Below are 21,456 nucleotides of genomic sequence, written 5' to 3'. Positions count from 1 at the left end.
ATATCCGAATTTGGTGCATGTGGCTCGAAAGCTCTAGGCCGCATTAAATTTTATAAATTTTTGTCTAAGCTTAAATAGGAAAACAGAATGTTGGCTTCTACAAAGCGACATAATAATTTCAACCGAATCAAAAATTGACATTAAAAAAAAAAAATAATAATAATAATAGATTTTAGGGTTAAATGAGATTTTGACCTTCTCTCCCTCAGGTGAGATCATGGCCAGGATGTCGCTGCTGTATTGTTTCTCAGCAGTCTCACTGCCAGCATCAGACGACTGCAAGGCGAACTCCAGCCTGGAGATGGCGTCGAAGCACTTCCTGAGGTGCGGCTGTACCGCCTGAGGGTTGCGCGTCTGTGCCAGGATCTCCAGCAGCTCGTCGTTGGACAGGAAGTAGAACCTGATGAATGTACGCATGCATAAATATACATAGTTATTAAATACATAAGTATTTGTGTTTGTAAGTACAGTGCATGGAGTTGTACGGTGTGTACGGCTTTACACACCTCGGGAAAATAACCCTCTTAGACTCTAGATAGGCCTCCAGACATTTCTGAATCTGTTCCAGTAGAGCGTTATTGTTCTGGAAGGTCTCCAAAAGACCTAAAGTGCAAAAGAAAAAAGATCTCTGATATAAGATTATAAGTTATATTATGGGATGTCATGAAAGGATTAGTTCATTAAGGCTACTTCAGCATTAATACACCTGAAAGAGAGGCTGAATCATATGTGATGAGTCTGTTTGTCTTACTGTAATAATAAAATGTTTCTTATGGCTGTTATAAATGTTTATTGCATTATAGTGGAGTTATAAGTGCCGTATTGCTGATATCTTATATATGAAGTCTTATAGGAGTGTTATAACAGCTCTATTAAATCTGTTCTGGTTATAACAGCCTCGCTCAGTACGGAATCGTACAGGTACCATATGCTAGGTCTGACGTCTCATGTGATTAAACAGTGCTGTGTCTGACCTGGCCTTGTTGCAGCACGCAGTGAGTTGGGAAAGGTGTTGACCTTCCTCATGATGTCTTTCCAGGATTTGTCCACCTGCAGGAACATCTTGGCCTCAGCAGGCAGCTGCCTCTGGATATCGGGGGCACTGAAGATGCTCTCCAAATAAAGCCAGTTCCTCTGACACGTCAGCCACTCCTCCTGCACACACACACACACACACACACACACACACACACAGAGACAGAACAAAAGACTAGATAATTAATAGTATTTCATATAACTTCATAAGAACTAAAGATTGGTCTTTAAAAAATTTGCACCGACAAATACTCTGCGTTTGATTACCAGGGTCTGGCTGAACAGGGAGAGCTGTTGCTGCCACTCATCTACTTTGGCCTTTATGGGACCCACATAACGTGAAGATGCCACTGTGGCCATATTGATGATGCTGTCATCCAACACCGCCTACACACAAACACACACAAAGCACGTTCACAACCAGCATGTTGTTATTTACTAGAATTGTTAAAAAACAGAGCTACATCCAAGTAAGTGAACTATCCTGTGTTTCTCACCTGGATATCATCTGTGCCTCCGAGAATAAACACGTCTTTGAAATCACGATGTAACAGCACCACGAACTCGGTGCTCTTCCATGAGTCCTCCACCTAGCAGCAATATGAATCTATAAATCTGTGCAAACATGTGACAAAGAGAAATCTGTGCAGATATAGAACTGTTTTCACCAACTCACCTTTTTCACCACCGTCTCTAGAGCTGCCTCTCCTGATGCCTGGCCTGAAATCTGAGAGAAGACGTAAAAAGTCAACATACAACAGGAACAAGTGCCCAAATCCACCTGTGCCACTCATCATAGCTTTTAAATCATCTTCAGTTCATCAGTTCTTTTATTTATCCATAAATCCATCTACTATCTATTCCACTGTGTGCCCCTGACCTCTAGGATCTCCGGAGCGTAGCTGAAAACATTGAGTGCTTTCAGGGCGTCAAGAGTGAGCGAGCTGTCCAGCAGGCTGACCCCCACGAGGCTCTCCAACATGATCCAGTGCCGTTCTTTTAGACATGGGTTACGCAAGTCAGTGACCACTGGTAGCTATACACACACACACACACACACACACAAATGGAGATAAAACACCAAGGAAAGCATCTGCCTGCAAAACCTTTCAATAGACCAAAGTGTAAATCACTCTAAGCTAGAAGATTTGTTGTTTTACCTTTTGCTTCATGGCCTCCACCCCAGCTTTGAGTTTGGGCACAACATTGTTGGGAGGAAGCCCTTTCTCCAGCTGGTTTACGTACTTGTTGTACTTGTTCACCTGAATGCTCAGGACCTCCGGATCGAGATCATGGAATGTACTCTGTAACACACACACGGTATAATGTCTGGATCAGAATAATATGGAAGAGATGAAAGATCCATGTATCATTAACACGTTTGGAAATTTAATTAACTTTCTTCCAGGTTCCATGTAAGAGCCGTAGTCCAGGAACTTTAGCCCAGAAAATCAGTCCAAGTACATAACACTCCAGATTAAATCTAGGAATTGAACCTAAAAACTCATGCCTAATAACTTTATCCCATGAATTTATATCCAGGGATGTTATTCCAGCAATATTAGCTCAATAATTACATTTAAATTAAAACATTTTTGCCCAGTCCTGGATTTAAAAGAGTAGAATTCATCATATCTATGAAACTTTCCCTAGCATAGGAACCTAAGCCCAGGAATGAATCTGTATATAAGTGTGTATACCTGCATCCAGCTGTCCTGTAACTTGTCCCACTCTTCTAACGAATCCCACAGCAAATGCTTCAGCTTCATCTCGGCACTCAACTCGTCCAAAGAGTCGTACTTGGTCACTTCCACCTAACACCCCACACACACATAAATATAAAGATCGAGTGCGGATATTATGTACGTTTGTGTGCTTTGACATTTCTTCTGACCTTAAAGTTCTTCTGGTAGGATTTGTAGCTTAAAGCTTGACCTTGTAGCTCATCTATGGAGTGCTGGATTTCTCGCAGCAATGTATGTACTTGATCTCGATTTGAATTGATATCCAAAATCATTCTGTTCTGGAATCGCCAAAAAAAAAAAAAAAAGAGAGAGAGAGAGAGAGACCAAGTTGTTACTTGGAAGAATTGGCTATAAATCAAAGATATTGAGTGTCTCGGCTGTCTTACCTCTGCTTGTTGTTTGATTCTCGTCACCTCATTGGTCAGTTCCTTGATGTCTTGCTGCAGGTGCTGGCAAAACTTGGTCACGTTGGCGTCTCTCTCTGCCACCGCCTTGTCGATAGTGTTATTCATAGACGTCCTGGACGGTTGGAGTGTTTTGAAAACAGCAAGGTCTTCTGGAGGAGTGGGCACGGAGTAGCTGTCAATCAACTTATACATGTTACATACTGTCTTGACCTCCGCATCCAGGAATCCAATCTGACACACGGAGTGAAGACAGAGGGATAGAAAGCGTGATGAGGGAAATAACTGGCAAGGCTTGTCACAAGGAACAACATCTCACCTTGTAGACGATAACAGATCGTACAAACTATAATTTGGAACTCTTACCCGCTCCTGGATTTCCTCCAGGAAGGTGAGGGAGTTGACGTACTCAGTGGTAGAGGTAGGGACGAGCTCCAATTTGAAGCAGGCGTCCTGCATCTCAGTGATAACCGCGTCCATTTTTCTTTTAGCCAACTTCGGCAGCATTTCGTTAATGGTCTGTATGGAAGTCATTTTATTTAGTGTGACTTGGTGTTAATGTATATATACACACACACATACACACACATATATATATATATATATATATATATATATATATATATATTACTTTAACTAAGTTAGACGACCTTTAACAAAATCATTTATAATGACTTCACCACTATTTAAAACAACTATAATATTCTACCCTAGGACATAATGCTGTTATAATCCTATATAACAGTTAGTTCTTGTGTGTGAGTGACCTCTAGGCAGCGCAGTGGAGATGGTGTTAGTGTGCTTTTTAGTTGAGATGTGTCCACCAGCAGGATGCCCAGGTGTCTCTTCAACTTAACATCCAAGGCTTCCTTATGCTGCTTATGATACCTCTTCAGACTTTCACCAAAAAACTCCAAATCTATGTCATACACACACACACACATGTAAAAAAGAGAGCTACTATCTTTACAGGATTGTAAACGCAAAGCCTAATAAAGTTCTCTGACACTCTACCCTGGTCCTGTTCTGCAAGAGCTTCCAAGTCCAGGCTTGTGTTCTCCTTATAGAAGAGGTGGAACGACTTGAAGGTGTGGGCATATGCGTCAGCGGCATCGAAAGCAAACTGAATGGAATTCTGGGAGTAGAAAGCACAAAATATTTCCGTCTAACATTATGCAGCTGTTACACTGAGGCTAATATGTAAGAAAAATGCTTTATGTCGATGCTGGATTGGTGTTTATACACAGAGGAATGAGAACCTTGATGTTACAGATGATGTTCTGCAGGTGCTGATCATTTTCCATTGTGGCGTCTAAACCTGGACCATCACCACAGTCCTTCTCCTCGATCTGTAACACACACACAGATATATACATATAAAGAATGTGTGTATCAGTAGTGCTGTGCTTTGTTGTTAATATTGGGTTGTGTGTCAGTAGTGTTGATGGGTTGTGTGTCAGTAGTGTCGATGGGTTGTGTGTCAGTAGTGTCGATGGGTTGTGTGTCAGTAGTGTCGATGGGTTGTGTGTCAGTAGTGTCGATGGGTTGTGTGTCAGTACTGTTGATGGTTATGCGTCAGTAGTGTTGATGGGTTGTGTGTCAGTAGTGTCGATGGGTTGTGTGTCAGTAGTGTCGATGGGTTGTGTGTCAGTAATGTTGATGGGTTGTGTGTCAGTAGTGTCGATGGGTTGTGTGTCAGTAGTGTTGATGGGTTGTGTGTCAGTAGTGTTGATGGGTTGTGTGTCAGTAGTGTCGATGGGTTGTGTGTCAGTAGTGTCGATGGGTTGTGTGTCAGTACTGTTGATGGTTATGCGTCAGTAGTGTTGATGGGTTGTGTGTCAGTAGTGTTGATGGGTTGTGTGTCAGTAGTGTTGATGGGTTGTGTGTCAGTAGTGTTGATGGGTTGTGTGTCAGTAGTGTTGATGGGTTGTGTGTCAGTAGTGTTGATGGTTATGCGTCAGTAGTGTTGATGGGTTGTGTGTCAGTAGTGTTGATGGGTTGTGTGTCAGTAGTGTCGATGGGTTGTGTGTCAGTAGTGTTGATGGGTTGTGTGTCAGTAGTGTAGATGGGTTGTGTGTCAGTAGTGTCGATGGGTTGTGTGTCAGTAGTGTAGGTTGGTTGTGTGTCAGTAGTGTCGATGGGTTGTGTGTCAGTAGTGTTGATGGGTTGTGTGTCAGTAGTGTTGATGGGTTGTGTGTCAGTAGTGTCGATGGGTTGTGTGTCAGTAGTGTCGTGGGGTTATGTGTCAGTGGTGTTGATGGGTTGTGTGTCAGTAGTGTTGATGGGTTGTGTGTCAGTAGTGTTGATGGGTTGTGTGTCAGTAGTGTTGATGGGTTGTGTGTCAGTAGTGTTGATGGGTTGTGTGTCAGTAGTGTTGATGGGTTATGTGTCAGTGGTGTTGATGGGTTGTGTGTCAGTAGTGTTGATGGGTTGTGTGTCAGTAGTGTCGATGGGTTGTGTGTCAGTAGTGTTGATGGGTTGTGTGTCAGTAGTGTCGATGGGTTGTGTGTCAGTAGTGTCGTGGGGTTATGTGTCAGTGGTGTTGATGGGTTGTGTGTTAGTAGTGTTGATGGGTTGTGTGTCAGTAGTGTCGATGGGTTGTCAGTAGTGTTGATGGGTTGTTTGTCAGTAGTGTTGATGGGTTGTGTGTCAGTAGTGTTGATGGGTTGTGTGTCAGTAGTGTTGATGGGTTATGTGTCAGTAGTGTGGATGGGTTGTGTGTCAGTAGTGTAGGTTGGTTCTGTGTCAGTAGTGTCGATGGGTTGTGTGTCAGTAGTGTCGATGGGTTGTGTGTCAGTAGTGTTGATGGGTTGTGTGTCAGTAGTGTTGATGGGTTGTGTGTCAGTAGTGTTGATGGGTTGTGTGTCAGTAGTGTTGATGGGTTGTGTGTCAGTAGTGTTGATGGGTTGTGTGTCAGTAGTGTTGATGGGTTGTGTGTCAGTAGTGTTGATGGGTTGTGTGTCAGTAGTGTTGATGGGTTGTGTGTCAGTAGTGTAGGTTGGTTCTGTGTCAGTAGTGTCGATGGGTTGTGTGTCAGTAGTGTTGATGGGTTGTGTGTCAGTAGTGTTGATGGGTTGTGTGTCAGTAGTGTGGATGGGTTGTGTGTCAGTAGTGTGGATGGGTTGTGTGTCAGTAGTGTCGATGGGTTGTGTGTCAGTAGTGTCGATGGGTTGTGTGTCAGTAGTGTCGATGGGTTGTGTGTCAGTAGTGTTGATGGGTTGTGTGTCAGTAGTGTGGATGGGTTGTGTGTCAGTAGTGTAGGTTGGTTGTGTGTCAGTAGTGAGGATGGGTTGTGTGTCAGTAGTGTCGATGGGTTGTGTGTCAGTAGTGTGGATGGGTTGTGTGTCAGTAGTGTCGATGGGTTGTGTGTCAGTAGTGTTGATGGGTTGTGTGTCAGTAGTGTTGATGGGTTGTGTGTCAGTAGTGTTGATGGGTTGTGTGTCAGTAGTGTTTAGTGTTATACCTTATTGTTAATAATGGGTTGTGTGTCAGTAGTGTTGATGGGTTGTGTGTCAGTAGTGTTGATGGGTTGTGTGTCAGTAGTGTTGATGGGTTGTGTGTCAGTAGTGTTGATGGGTTGTGTGTCAGTAGTGTTGATGGGTTGTGTGTCAGTAGTGTTGATGGGTTGTGTGTCAGTAGTGTTGATGGGTTGTGTGTCAGTAGTGTTTAGTGTTATACCTTATTGTTAATAATGGGTTGTGTGTCAGTAGTGTTGATGGGTTGTGTGTCAGTAGTGTTGATGGGTTGTGTGTCAGTAGTGTTGATGGGTTGTGTGTCAGTAGTGTTGATGGGTTGTGTGTCAGTAGTGTTTAGTGTTATACCTTATTGTTAATAATGGGTTGTGTGTCAGTAGTGTTGATGGGTTGTGTGTCAGTAGTGTTGATGGGTTGTGTGTCAGTAGTGTTGATGGGTTGTGTGTCAGTAGTGTTGATGGGTTGTGTGTCAGTAGTGTTGATGGGTTGTGTGTCAGTAGTGTTTAGTGTTATACCTTATTGTTAATAATGGGTTGTGTGAAGGCATCAAAGTCAGAGTCTTTAACCAGAGGCAGCAAGAACAGGACTGTCTCCTGGAAACGGGAGATGATCTCTGCTACAACCTCCTGAGACACACAACAAACAGAGTATGGCATATCTTTGTCATTGAGTATGATGTAAAACCTGTCCAGTCTATCATGTAAAGAAATAGTAATAATAATTTACACACACACACACACACACACACACACACACACACACACACACACACACACACACACACACCTGGAAGTCCTTGATGGATGGCTGGAAAAACAATGCATGTGTGTCCATCATCAGCTCTGTGATAAACATAGGCAACACTGAAGCTTCAGCTTTCTGTTCCGACACACTATCCTGTAACACACACACACACACGGCAACCCATGCATCACAGCAAACGTTCACAATATGCAAGCACAAACTTGGCATATACTTAACACACACATTAAAATGAACACACACACACACACCTTGTTGTCTGTGTCATGTGTGGCCTCGCCACTGACCCAGCTCTGTATGAGTGTGTGTGACGGTGTGTGTGCTTTGTGCTCCTGGAGCGAGCTCAGCAGCTTGCTGATGGAGTTGACGGCCAGCGTGTGCAGGGAGCTCATAATCAAATAATCAGCCAAGCGGATGAAACTGAACACACAAACACACAACAACTGAACACATGATTGATTGATTATTCTTTCATGCATTGATTAATCTTCTTTAACAGCATGGCCCAAAGTGTGTTATTCTTTGCATTAAGGTCAAAGTGACAAGCATGCGTTCAAAACCATTTTATATTATCAACACTATTGTAAAAGCAAGTTAGGCCATGCATTTCTGTGTGTGTGTGTGTGTGTGAGTGTGTGTGAGAGAGATATTGACCACGTGAGGCGATTGCAGTGGCATTTCTTGATGAGATCATTGCAGTAGACCATGTTGTCTGGAAACTCCAAATCAGCACATGGCTTTTTTTCATCTCCATCTGACACAAAGAAAGACACACAAACCCACACATACAAGATTTTTACACAATTCAAAAAGCACACACATTTGCAACAAGTGAACACGTGTGTGTTGTGTTCGGTTCTCACCTTTGCAATAGTCAGGAAGGTATCCGGCCTCCAGCATAGACGTGTTACACGCCGTCAGTGCCACCTCCTTCACCAGCTCTCTGAACTCCCTCAGCCGTGATGACACCTGGAACACGCGCAAAGATGAGACGCTCCGTTAAAAAAGCCAACACGACACAACACAAAGGATTTTAGTCTACTTGTAGTCTGCAAACTTAACATCCTAGCACTGTTCAGAAGTGTAATCTGGTGCTGTGTGTGTTCTTTTTTCACCTCGTCGAGCTGAGTGTACTGATCGGACTGGAACTCCTCGAGTGTGTACATCCGGTGCTTTTCGATTTTGCACAGGCTCATGTCGCTGATGCGATAACACAGCTCCCTGATGTTGATCAACGCTGGTCTCAGAGACTGCAACACGAAGACATGGGAAACTCGTTCATTCATTTGTCCATTCATTTATTTATTTAGATATTTATTTATATTTCACAGGTTATAAGTGACGGTGACAAACCACACACACACACCTCATTTATGATGAACAGGTTCTCTTGCAAGGCGCACTTGCACCTGTTGGTGATTTTGTAGCGCACGTTGCCGCGCCACAGATGGAACGCTTTAATCTTGCGGAAGAAGGCGAAGGTCGGGATGCGCTGGAGTCTTTGATGGTAAAAGTATTCTTGCTCCCAGCGCTCCAGTGACGTGAGGGTCAAGCCATCATTACTGTAGTGTGTCACGCCATCTTCGCTGATCGTGTAATAGTTTGACTTGTCCAGGGCTGAATACGGTACGATTCTGTCAGGACAAAATCTCTGGTCGGTTTAAAGTGTTAAGATGCTGTTAGAATGGATCGTCACACACACTCACCTCACACACCTGATAAGTGTCTAAATATATAAATATAGATATGAACCTGGAAGATTAATTATAACGCAACAGTGGAATCTTACTTCAGGTCGAAACACGATTGAGATGTCTTTGTCGTTGTCATGTAGAAGAAGCCGAGGTGAGGGTTGTTCCGGATGATCTGAGTGATCTTGAGCGGAGAGCGAATTCTGGCGTGGATCACTTCCTCTACAGAGCCGAACTGCAGCGGTTTGGAGGTGGGCGGGGTAGGGGTGAGGCTATCAGGGCTCAGAGTGGAGGTCTGGCTTTTAAAGGAGCTCCTACCCTTTCTGGTAGAATAGATGGAACTCTGAGGAAACTGCACCTACAGAGACAACACATTTCAACACACTGGAACCACTCTGGTGAGCTGTGATTGTGTTTAATCCACGTATGGACTCGGAATGGCGAAATAAATAAAGAGACCTGTTTTTCTTTGAGATGGTCAGGAATCGGAGGGAGGTGTAACGAAGAGGAACGTGGTTCTGTCGTTTCCGTCGGAGGCATCCAGCCAACACCGACGAACCTCCCGATTTTTTTCAGGGCCGGCTAGAATACAGCACAATAAGCATACAGCTCTTACACACAGACACACTTATCCAGTGTGACTTACGTTCTTTATTTCAATGTATACGACTGTAAATCAGGGGCCTTGAAGTGGCTTCTTGTTGGACGTGGGATTCAAACTCATGATCTGCTCAGCAGTCCAACAACTTAACCACTAGACTACCAATTTCCAGAGCAGCAGTGTGTCTCACCTGTAGCTCCTGGTGCACGGGTTTGGGTGCACTACGTTTTCTCAGCTTTTTAAAGGTGAGAGGCGTGATCACCAGGGCATTAGGATCGTGCTGAGGGACACAGGGTCCTGTCGATCTGAGTCGTGACATCAGCATCTCGGTGTCCACCGGTGGGAGTGTCAGGGGTACCACAGGGGTGCGCCCTCCTGGCACCCTGCGTGCGCCGTCCTCACCATTCGAACCACCTGTATCGTGCGACGACATTCTGCTTCCACTGAATTCACTGTCTGACTCCATACCTTTTGTAATCCCTACAAATGAAATCATATAGAAGTCATAACACTCACTCTCTCATTTTCTACCGCTTATCCGAACTACTTCGGGTCACGGGGAGCCTGTGCCTATTTCAGGCGTCATCGGGCATCAAGGCAGGATACACCCTGGACGGAGTGCCAACCCATCGCAGGGCACACACACACACACTCTCATTCACTCACGCAATCACACACTACAGACAATTTTCCAGAGATGCCAATCAACCTACCATGCATGTCTTTGGACCGGGGGAGGAAACCGGAGTACCCGGAGGAAACCCCCGAGGCACGGGGAGAACATGCAAACTCCACACACACAAGGTGGAGGTGGGATTCGAACCCCCAACCCTGGAGGTGTGAGGCGAACGTGCTAACCACTAAGCCACCGTGCCCCCGAAGTCATAACTATATAATAATAATAATAATAATAATAATAATAATAATAATGATGTGAACCATTGTTTATATTCTGAATAAGCTTTCAGAATCGATTCAGCACAAATGTAAACACGTCATTAATAATAAGTCGCGTTATAACTTAGGAAAATATAAATAAATAAATAAACAAATAAATAAATAAAGACGTTATGCTAATTAGTTAGTTAGCTATCCGGCTACAAAACAAGGTAACTGACGTTAGATTTGTGCGCGAGACAGAGACATATAATAAATTATCTTTGTTTTGCTTTGCTTTTAATCTTACGAGCACTTAAAAAGGCAAACTTACGAAATGTGTCAAGAAATGACATACTTTATAAAGTGGAATAGCGACTTCAAGCCCAGAAATAAGCGCAGAAAAGTTTGAATTTCACGTTGAACGCTGGCCGCAGCGACGTCACTGATTTGTTTGTGGTTGCTAGGCAACAGTCCGCTCGTGCTATGTTTACAATCCGAATCCGAATCCGAATCCGAAAGTGCTTTATTGTGTGCTTAAGCTATTCAGGAGGGTTTTTAGTGTCATATTTTATCGGTACACAGAGAAAACAACACACAATAAAAATATGATGAGAATAAAAAAAATAAAATAGACATAAATAGACAAAAAAAAGTGAAAAAAAAAAAAATTATAATTATTATTTATTAAAAAATATTAAATATATGACTTAATATTAAATAAATATATATATTCCTATTTTATATAGATATTAAACGTTTTTTAATTATTTTATATTTTTAAATCTAAAAATATTTAGCTGATATTCGGCGGAGTTGTACTTTGTTTAAACTTATTATTCTGTTTAATATTAATAATGAAGACTTTCTACTCGATGTTTAAAGGGTAAACTAAAATTCAGCATTTCACACAAAACCTGGCAAATAATCAGAGCTAACGACGACCAAATTAACGATTTATTCATCCAAGGCAACGTTATCTATGGATATCACAGCATAAATAATAAGTGTATGAATAATGTAGTAATATGAACAAGCTTCTGTGTCATTAATAAATTGTGTATTTATGTAATAAAAAAAAAAAATCACACATTGACATGACTTTCATAAAACAGAACAATTTAATAAAATTGAAAGGGCAACACGCACAAAAAAAATTTATATAAATAAATTTCTGTCTTCTGAAATGCAACAACACATCATGAACATCAGGAATCACTGATATTACAGATCAACACACTAATAATAATCAATTATTAACTCCAGTGGATTACATTTGGTTATTTAATTCCATTCTCTCTCTTAGCTACATCTAATATTTTATATTTTCACTTAGAACGTTTCATATGTCTGCCTCTCAGACGAGTGTAGCTTCACACTCAGTCAACGCCTGGATCATGAGCTCATCAGGAATCTCCTCTTTTCCCTCCATGGTCCTTTCCATTTTATCCAGCGCCTCCAGGTACAAAGTGTCATCATCCCAACACTCCTGTGTGTTGTCTGTCTGGCGGTGTGAAGAACGTCGGTCCGTTTTGCCACTCGGACTCGACTCGATGTTTCCCAACTCGTCCATGAGGAACTGCTGATCGTCCTCGTCCTGTAAAAGGGACACACGGTGGTACGTTCAGATATCAAAACAAGAACCATTTCTTTATCAGCAAGATGTAATTAGAATTGAGTGATGGACCTCCTTCAGCATGTAGCTCAAACACACTTCCTGTGGTAGTAGGTAACCTGTGAGAAAAGTCGGTGAAATCGATCAGAATAGGTGTTTAAAATAAAAAGACACTGAGGATAATAGTGATGTGATATCTAAGTGTGACTGGTGGACTCACTAGAAGACCTGTAGTTCAGTCTCCGGCACTCAGGATCATGGCACCTTTGGTACCACACCTCTTCTTTTAGATCCACGATAATTCTGCAAGGATTTCACTGTTTTTTTTTGTTTTGTTTTTTGGTATTCTGAGTAAGATTTAAAACAAGTATCCCGGTTGTTAATGTGAAGACTTTAACTAGCTTATCATAATGAGAATTAGCCTTACACACTGTTTAATACACAGTCCTGCAAACTTTACTATAATAAAGCAGTGACTTATTTTGCCTCAATTGCTCACATGATGTTGTTGCTCTTGTGGAAGCGACCCACGAGTCATTCTGTGAGTGAGTGAGTCATTCCGTGAGTAAGCGAGTCATTCCGTGAGTTAGTGAGTCGCAGAGCGAGTCATTCCGTGAGTGAGCGAGTCACGGAGTGAGTCATTCTGTGAGTGAGCGAGTCACGGAGCGAGTTGTTCTGTGAGTGAGCGAGTCACACAGCAAGTCATTCCGTGAGTTAGTGAGTCATGGAGAGAGTCATTCCGTGAGTGTGTGAGTCATTCCGTGAGTTGGTGAGTCACGGAGAGAGTCATTCCGTGAGTGAGCGAGTCATTCCGCGAGGTGGTGAGTCACTGAGAGAGTCATTCCGTGAGTGAGCGAGTCATTCCATGAGTTAGTGAGTCACACAGCAAGTCATTCCGTGAGTTAGTGAGTCATTCCGTGAGTTGGTGAGTCGCGGAGAGAGTCATTCCGTGAGTGAGCGGGTCACAAAGCGAGTCATTCTGTGAGTAACTAGCTTATCATAATGAGAATTAGCCTTACACACTGTTTAATACACAGTCCTGCAAACTTTACTATAATAAAGCAGTGACTTATTTTGCCTCAATTGCTCACATGATGTTGTTGCTCTTGTGGAAGCGACCCACGTTAGAACACCAGCGGAACTTCCCAATGTCGTACACCAGCAGCTGCTCCGATAAGAAGTATGTCCAGTGCCTTATACCTGTGATTGAAAACACACACACACACACACACACACACACACACACACACACACACACACACACACACACACACACACACACACACACAAGCTCATCCTGTACAGGCTCGGGACTAGACTTGTTAGGTGATAATGCAGATAATCTTTCTATTCATTCACTTACTTCCTTGAATGCCATCTTTGTGCACCAGCTTCAGCACAAAGTCGTCCAGTTCCTTGTATGGTGACGTCTGATGTTTTCCTGCAAGCTCTGAGAATAAATCGGAATAAACCCCAAACAGCAGATATAAATGAGTAAAACATGATGAGCGGTACATGATGTGATGTACTACCTGTGCCGTGTGTGCCTCTGTGTTGAGCTGAACGCTGAGAATCCTTTGAAGTCGTCTCCGGAGCATTGTGTGTCAGAATCCTCTGAGATGTGAAGCTGGATAGAAATGATCACTCGTTGGTTTGTGGGGGATAAAGAATGTGCTTAATAACACCAAAGTATGCAACAAACCTTCGTTAAAGATCAATCGTTCGAGATCAATAAGCTGTTTCCACCTTAGAGGCTAAGCTTTGTGTGAGAAAAATTATTGTGTGTTTGTGGAATCGACTCTTAAATGATTCTTGGGTTTGACTCTCAGATTTTAATGAATCAATAAAAGTCCCTTAAACTCTCATTATTAAAATTAAGAGTCAACTGGGAGACGAGTCCAAGGTTGTTGGTACACCGCTCATCGGTTTGCTAGTAGAACCTGTAATATGTTTTGCTTTTAAATGATATTCATCCAGTTCATCGTTACAGTGTACACACTCAACTTTGTGTTTATCCAGACTGCCATCCAATTTTCTTTTAAAAGAGAAATTTCCGCCTACCGGAGTTACTGGTGCTTTCACCATTGTAGTATATATATATATATATGTATATATACACACACACACGTAACTACTACACCAATATTGTCAGACTTACATAATTACCTCACGTTGGTGATCAAAGAGGCCAGGAATATGCGTTCCTCCTCTGTAGTGTGCTTGTTGGAAACTGGGACAAACTCGTTATCCTCGGCTACGGAGAAGGCAGCGTTCTTCCCCAGCTTGGACGACTTGTACAGACGGAAGTTTCTGTTTTTTGTGTACACGCCTGTGTAGTACATTATATGTAATGTAGAAACACTGTAGACATCGGTGTATCTCAAATATAGTATTTCCCAGACACGTTTTGAACCTCGTCAAAGACCAAACCGAGTTTTCCGTGACAAAGCTGTACGAAACCTTACCGAGATCCACGAAGAGCTGCTTTTGTCCATCCTTTCCCGTCACTATCAAAAAGCCCAGGTCTTCCTCGTCCTCCTCCTCATGCTTCATTCTCTTTGACTGAGGCCCGTTGCTGGCTTCGTCAACGTTTTCTGGAGAGTTCTCAGAGCTGCGTAGGTCGTTTTATAACCCGAAAAATACAGTAATCATAAGCTTGGGTTCGTATTGAAAAAGTAAACTGCGTATCCATGTATAAATGTTGTAGTTTTGCTCACCCTTTATGGAGATGTTTCAGTGCTGATTTGAGTATGTGATGGATGAAACTGCCTAAAATAGAAAGACACAATACATACAGCATTCAGTGTAAACATAGATTACATAATAAATGACAAGAGTGGTGCAATCAGTGAATGAGCAAGAGAGTCATTCCGTGAGTGAGCGAGTCACGGAGCGAGTCATTCCGTGAGTGAGCGAGTCACGGAGCGAGTCATTCCGTGAGTGAGCGAGTCACGGAGCGAGTCATTCCGTGAGTGAGCGAGTCACGGAGCGAGTCATTCCGTGAGCGAGCGAGTCACGGAGCGAGTCATTCCGTGAGCGAGCGAGTCACGGAGCGAGTCATTCCATGAGTTAGAGAGTCATTCCGTGAGTAAGTGAGTCACAGAGTGAGTCATTCTGTGAGTGAGCGAGTCATTCAGTGAGTTAGTGAGTCACAGAGCGAGTCATTCTGTGAGTGAGCGAGTCATTCCGTGAGTTAGTGAGTCACGGAGCGAGTCTTTCCTTGAGTGAGCGAGTCATTCCGTGAGTTAGTGAGTCACAGAGTGAGTCATTCTGTGAGTGAATGAGTCATTCCGTGAGTTAGTGAGTCACAGAGCGAGTCTTTCCTTGAGTGAGCGAGTCATTCCTTGAGTGAGCGAGTCATTCCGTGAGTGAGCGAGTCATTCCGTGAGTGAGCGAGTCATTCCGTGAGTGAGCGAGTCATTCTATGAGTGAGCGAGTCACAGAGAGAGTCATTCCGTGAGCGAGCGAGTCATTCCGTGAGTGAGCGAGTCATTCCGTGAGTGAGAGTATCAATGAGTACAAAAGAATAAGTACATGGGTGAATGAGTGAAAGAGTAAAAGAATGAGTAAGTAAGTTTAAGTGTGAATGAAGTCTCCATGCATGCTGTATGTATCACGCACTCACCAACATGCCTGTTGTCCTTAAACGCACAGTCGGACAGGATGAAGATGAGATGGCGGCTGAACTTCTCGGCTGTGCTGGAGTCCAGATTCAGCACGTCCCTCACCGAGTACTTTAGACCGTACACCTTCTCCAATTTCACACATACATACTGACGATGAAAAAAACACCACATATTCTTATAATCTTACTTGTAAGAGATAATTAGTAATGTGTTAGATTTATTACTCGTACAGTATGTACGCCACACACCACTACACTGGAACCCAAGGGCATTTTTTACCTGAATCAGTGACGCCACCATCTTTTTGCCATCCAAGTGTTTATTAGAAGCTACATCAAACTCCAGGTCAAAGTAGAGTTTACATACAGCGCCATCAGGAATCACTTCATAGCAGTGCATCAGGGAATGTCTGTGTGAACTACAGGGACATGTTGGATTATAAGGTGTAGAAATAACAGTGTAATCACACCGTACTGATGTTCAGAGCAGATGAAAAATGATATTCCATGTGAATAACTAGGTAAAATTACCTGTAGTAGTGCCAGAGCTCACTGTAGCTGGTCACTAAATAAATCCTCTGTCCTGCACCTGTGCTTTCTTTCTCCATAGCAAACACGTGCACATCCTGAAAAAAAGCAAACACTGTAAAAACACGGTCCCTACAATATAGTGCTGTTTCAAAGCAGATCCCATTCCTTTGTTTGTACCTGCTTGCAGCACTGGCTGAAGGCGATGGCATTGCTCTGGCGAGGGAACAACCTCCATATAGAGGACGGCTGCCAAGGCCGGGACAGACGAGCTTTATACGGACAGCTGATTGGGGCGGACTGGTAGGATAAAGCCCTCTGCTCCACCGCCTTCACTCGGTCCTGCCACTTTCCCCTAATCATCACCACGACGCTGTTAATTTAGGGAACCATTACAGCTTACACTGTAAAAAAAAAGGCACAGAAAGGAAGTAACATATATTGATTACATATAGGTTTTATATATATGATGTTATCGGCTTCAATAAAATGTGTGTATGTGTTTGTATATGTATGTGTATATATATGTATGTATGTGTTTATATGTGTGTATATATGTGTGTGTGCGTGTGTATATATATATATATATATATATATATATATATATATATATATATATATATATATACACACACATATATACACACACACATATATACACACACACATTATATATATATATATATATATATATATATATATATATATATATATGTGTGTGTGTGTGTGTGTGTGTTTGTGTGTATGTGTGTGTATATGTGTATATATGTGTGTGCGTGTATATATATATATATATGTATGTATGTGTTTATATGTGTGTATATATGTGTGTATGTATATATGTGCGTGTGTGTGTTTGTGTGTATGTGTGTGTGTATATGTGTGTGTATGCGTGTATGTGTGTGTATATGTGTATATATGTGTGTGCGTGTATATATATATATGTATGTATGTGTTTATATGTGTGTATATGTGTGTGTGTTTGTGTGTATGTATATGTGTGTGTATGCGTGTATGTGTGTGTGTTTGTGTTAAAACAACTAACAGTATAACTTTTGAGGTTTTACACATATAATCTCGCACAGAATTCAGAGTTGTGTAAACAATTACAATCAGTCCAGGTTTCACGTGATTTTACCACAGACTCGAATCTCAACACACACTTTAATTACATTACAATGAATTATAGACCTCACCAAAATGGCGGACCAGTTGACGTGACGCGGAAGTTATAAACAACCGCCATATTAGGTGTACTATTTTGTTTCGTCTTCTATGTATAAAAGTTAACCGCGGCTAAACGTGACAAGAGTTTTGCTTTCTAGCTAATTAAATCAGACCGACAACTTTTATCACGTGTTTGTTTACACGTCAAAAATTAGTTAAATCTTCTGTCTCGTGCATTTACAAAAACTAAACATCTAAATAAGTAAAACACGTAATGTCACGCACTATTAAACCCCATTATTAACACTTACCGTTATATTTTTATATCCTGTCATGTTTTGGACATTTTACGAAGCTACGTTTACTTCCACTTATAAATCTGACAACTTGTCACGCGCTGTTGTGTTTTGGATATACGCGGGCCGCAGTGCATGACGGGAATACAATGAATTTACAACGGTGCCAGATTGAGCTATTTACATTTACATTTACATCACGTGACAGACGCCCTTATCCAGAGTGACGTACATAAGTGCTTAAATCTCTAACATTGAATACATTAATGCTGGATCACTAAGTTACATACTTAAGATACCATGAGTTTAAAACATTTGTTCAAAGTTACAATGAAAAAGTGTCAAAGGTGTGTTTTTTTTTTGGTTTTTTTTGTTTGGTTTTTTTTTAAATGCAAAAGATAATGAAAGAAGTGCTAGTTGAAGTGTTTCCTGAATAAGTAGGTCTTCAACCGCCGCTTGAAAATAGCCAGTGACTCAGCTGTCCGGACCTCTAGGGGAAGTTCGTTCCACCACCTTGGTGCCAGTACAGAGAAGAGTCTTGTAGTATACTTGCCTCTTACCCTGAGAGATGGTGGAACCAGTCGAGCAGTGCTGGTAGATCGGAGGGTGTGGGGTGCAGTGCGAGGAGTGATGAGGGCTTTGAGGTAAGAGAGAACTGGTCCATTTTTGGCTTTGTAGGCCAGCATCAGTGTTTTGAATCTGATGCGTGCAGCTACCGGAAGCCAGTGGAGGGATCGCAGCAGCGGGGTGGTGTGGAGAACTTTGGCAGGTTGAAAACAAGCCGGGCAGCTGCATTTTGGATCATTTGCAGAGGACGGATTGCGTTCATAGGTAGACCTGCCAGCAGTGCGTTGCAGTAATCCAGTCTAGAAATGACAAGAGACTGAACAAGTACCTGAGCAGCCTGTGTGGACAGAAATGGTCGAATCCTTCTAATGTTGTAGAGAAGAAACCGACATGAGCGAGTCACATTAGCAACATGAGAGGAAAAGGACAGTTGATTGTCCACGGTTACCCCAAGGTTGCGAGCTGTGGCTGAAGGGGAGATCAGATCGTTGTGCAAGGATATAGCAAGATCATGACCTGGGTATGAATCACCTGGGATGAAGAGCAGCTCAGTTTTGCTAGGATTAAGCTTTAACTGATGAGCAGTCATCCATGATGAAATTTCTGCCAGACATGCAGAGATCCGGTCAGAAGCTGTGGCATCTGAGGGTGGGAAAGAGAAGATAAGTTGTGTATCATCAGCATAGCAGTGGTAAGAGAACCCATGTGAGGAAATAACTTCACCAAGAGAGTGAGTATACAGGGAGAAAAGAAGAGGACCGAGTACTGAGCCTTGTGGGACGCCAGTGGAGAGTCTGCGTGGAGCAGATGTCACTCCCCTCCATGTTACCTGATATGAGCGTCCTTCCAGGTAGGAAGCGAACCATTCCCAAGCTGATCCGCAAATCCCAAGACTCCTGAGGGTGGATAAGAGAGTCTTATGGTTGACCGTATCAAACGCTGCTGAAAGGTCAAGGAGGAATTTTCGTGCAAACAACTTAAAAGAAACATTATTCAAACTCGACTTTTTTCTGTTTTTAATTAACGTGTTTTTAATTACTTTTTAAAGTATGTTTTTCTAACTGTTTTTTTTTCTTATTTTGTAAAGGTGTATAGCTGTCGTGTCCCAACACCCAGAGATGTGAATAATATGAGATAGTTCTGATTTGATTTGATTTTTTTATAAAAAAATTTCTATCCCATTTTAACAAAGGTGTATCTTTTATTTTCATTATAGATACTGTATTATTAGTAAATAATTATAATAATGATAGTAATCAAGTTAAATTATTAATGTTGATTGACCTTAAAGCTTTATTGATTAATTCTGGCAACCCATCGTCCAGGCGCGGTGCATGTCGGAAGTAAGGTCTGGAGATTGGCGCGCGGATTCGAAGGGAAAATGGAGTTGATGCGCGCGATACAGTTACTGAAGTTAAACGCTGTATCTACAGGTATGTTTAAGTTTTATAATAATTTATTTACTTACTAAAAACCCATTTAAAGCTTGTATTTAATGTTGTCTTCTGTTAGGCTGTCAGAGGACGCAGTTAGCTTGTTATGCTAACGTTATTAGCACAAATATATGACCAAACCAGGCATTAAGGTGATAATACAGCCTCGATATATTAGTTAATTAGAATATTTATTATTTTAATGATGTATAAAGTTATGTACATGAGCGTGTAGATAAATACGAGAATGTAGAAATAAACATTCGATAGTAAACGGAAAGTTTTTTTCCGTCCCAAATCATTAACTCCTCCGTGATGAGGTGCACTAGATAGGGTGTACATTAAGGGGGTTCTGGGTAATACGAAGTGCACTAGATAGTGTACGAGTGTGGATTTGGGATGAGACCCTAGTTCATGAATTACAGTTGCATTATAGACGGATTCTGCTTTTGTTTACTTTATTGTTTACTTAAATCTTTTAAGATTTACTTTATTTTTTGGAGTTTATGAGACAGTTGGAAGGCAAATATTAATAATAATAATACTTTATATTTATTACTTAATATTTTAATATGAATATTTATTATATTTTAGAATGTTATAAAATTAATATTACTTAATATTTTGATGTAACCAGCATAATTGTAATAAAATAATTGCAGTCATAATAATCACACACACAAAAAAAATCAACCCCTCATGCTGCTTTACAAAGGTTTAAAAAGCAAACGCTTAATAAATGCAAAAATACTCAAACAGCACAGAAAATAATAGACACAGCAAAGTAAACAACAAATAATACGATAAATAATCTATGAGGAAAAGTACGAAAAAATTCTAAATGGTAGAAATAAAATGGTGAATAAAAATACATATAGTCTTTGTGTGTGTGTGTGTGTGTGTCATCTCTCCCTCTCTCCAGCCTGGGTGGATGTGGTGTGGGAGTGTGAGTTCACGGATGCTGAGCCCCTCGACTCCGCTATCGAAGAGGAAATCAAAGAAGATGTGAACGTGTTCAAGAAGGTCTACAAGCAGTTGCTGCCTTTCTCTTCCGAAGACGACAGCACTCGGGTAACGCGAGACTCCCAGAAGCGATGGGATTGAAAAGTGTTCTGTTCTCTTTCTGATCTTCTGGTGTAACGTAAAGCCTCTCTGTTTTGTCCGCAGAGCACATGGAACCTGTTTGGAGAAAACGGCGTGTCTGTGAAGTCTCTGGTGGCCGTGCTGGCGTGCTTCATCCTCGGCGTCAAAACCAAATCGTCCAGCGTCGAGCAGAGACGTCACAGCCTGCAGGCAGCTTCGCTCTACCTGCTGCTTCTCAGAATCCCAGGTGAGTCTCAGTAGCTCCTGTTTTACCAGTGTAAAGTTAAGCCTGTCCAAATAAGGCTCAAGACATATATATGTGTGTGTGTGTGTGTTACAGGCAGCGTAGCCAATAAAGTGTTCCATCAGATCCTGTTCGACACGTGTCTGGACGTGGTGCTGAAATGCTGGCCGCAGAACTTAGGGAAGAAGCGCAAGAAAGATACGCTGAAGAGCTCGCAGGGTGACGCCAAGAGCGGGAAACGGGCCAAACTACCGAAGAAAGTCTCCGAAGAGGTAAGGTTCTAATCCAAGATTTGTCACAGTCTTCAAGAG

General features: G+C 42.0%; 3 protein-coding genes across 3 annotated transcripts in view; 1 reads left to right on the top strand and 2 right to left on the bottom strand.

Annotated features, from left to right (window-relative positions):
• Positions 1-11,011, bottom strand: part of dnah6 (dynein, axonemal, heavy chain 6) — a 53,208-nt gene extending 42,197 nt beyond the window's left edge. The window contains 27 exon segments of the mRNA XM_060864601.1: positions 196-400; positions 507-603; positions 975-1,155; positions 1,303-1,422; positions 1,533-1,625; positions 1,712-1,762; positions 1,916-2,071; positions 2,196-2,339; positions 2,736-2,849; positions 2,930-3,058; positions 3,167-3,418; positions 3,551-3,703; positions 3,952-4,103; positions 4,199-4,319; positions 4,444-4,533; positions 7,173-7,283; positions 7,444-7,554; positions 7,671-7,839; positions 8,074-8,173; positions 8,283-8,388; positions 8,535-8,669; positions 8,786-9,053; positions 9,209-9,468; positions 9,570-9,669; positions 9,753-9,779; positions 9,909-10,191; positions 10,946-11,011. Of these exon segments, the coding sequence (XP_060720584.1) occupies positions 196-400; positions 507-603; positions 975-1,155; positions 1,303-1,422; positions 1,533-1,625; positions 1,712-1,762; positions 1,916-2,071; positions 2,196-2,339; positions 2,736-2,849; positions 2,930-3,058; positions 3,167-3,418; positions 3,551-3,703; positions 3,952-4,103; positions 4,199-4,319; positions 4,444-4,533; positions 7,173-7,283; positions 7,444-7,554; positions 7,671-7,839; positions 8,074-8,173; positions 8,283-8,388; positions 8,535-8,669; positions 8,786-9,053; positions 9,209-9,468; positions 9,570-9,669; positions 9,753-9,779; positions 9,909-10,177 (3,714 nt within the window). The 5' untranslated portion in view covers positions 10,178-10,191; positions 10,946-11,011.
• A 678-nt stretch (positions 11,012-11,689) lies between these two features.
• On the bottom strand, positions 11,690-17,959 carry primpol (primase and polymerase (DNA-directed)). The gene is made up of 14 exons (XM_060892311.1): positions 17,834-17,959; positions 16,536-16,759; positions 16,359-16,453; positions 16,108-16,246; positions 15,828-15,975; positions 14,920-14,971; positions 14,668-14,813; positions 14,369-14,531; positions 13,735-13,829; positions 13,566-13,652; positions 13,294-13,402; positions 12,423-12,505; positions 12,275-12,321; positions 11,690-12,184 (listed from the first exon to the last, which is right to left on the bottom strand). Exons 2-14 carry the CDS (start codon positions 16,716-16,718, stop codon positions 11,945-11,947), a joined length of 1,587 nt encoding a protein of 528 aa, XP_060748294.1. The 5' UTR covers positions 16,719-16,759; positions 17,834-17,959; the 3' UTR covers positions 11,690-11,944.
• A 1,746-nt stretch (positions 17,960-19,705) lies between these two features.
• The window catches only part of ncapd3 (non-SMC condensin II complex, subunit D3), an 11,527-nt gene continuing 9,776 nt past the window's right edge, over positions 19,706-21,456 (top strand). The window contains exons 1-4 of the mRNA XM_060864600.1: positions 19,706-19,818; positions 20,741-20,889; positions 20,986-21,148; positions 21,242-21,417. Of these exons, the coding sequence (XP_060720583.1) occupies positions 19,767-19,818; positions 20,741-20,889; positions 20,986-21,148; positions 21,242-21,417 (540 nt within the window). The 5' untranslated portion in view covers positions 19,706-19,766. The remainder of the gene's footprint in view (positions 19,819-20,740; positions 20,890-20,985; positions 21,149-21,241; positions 21,418-21,456) is intronic.

The sequence above is a fragment of the Tachysurus vachellii genome, chromosome 2, assembly GCF_030014155.1.
Source record: "Tachysurus vachellii isolate PV-2020 chromosome 2, HZAU_Pvac_v1, whole genome shotgun sequence".
NCBI classification, from domain to species: domain Eukaryota; kingdom Metazoa; phylum Chordata; class Actinopteri; order Siluriformes; family Bagridae; genus Tachysurus; species Tachysurus vachellii.
The sequence above is the reverse complement of the archived record's forward strand: the minus strand, read 5'-3'. Positions and strand labels throughout refer to the sequence as shown.

What these genes read in the sequence shown, in the direction of transcription:
- primpol (XM_060892311.1), bottom strand. Translation starts at nt 16,718, where the DNA reads ATGATTAGGGGAAAGTGGCAGGACCGAGTGAAGGCGGTGGAGCAGAGG. An exon ending in TGGTGGCGTCACTGATTCAG is followed by an intron (nt 15,976 to 16,107) that starts GTAAAAAATGCC and finishes TTTCATCGTCAG; the next exon opens with TATGTATGTGTGAAATTGGA. An exon ending in CAAAGATGGCATTCAAGGAA is followed by an intron (nt 13,403 to 13,565) that starts GTAAGTGAATGA and finishes TTTCAATCACAG; the next exon opens with GTATAAGGCACTGGACATAC.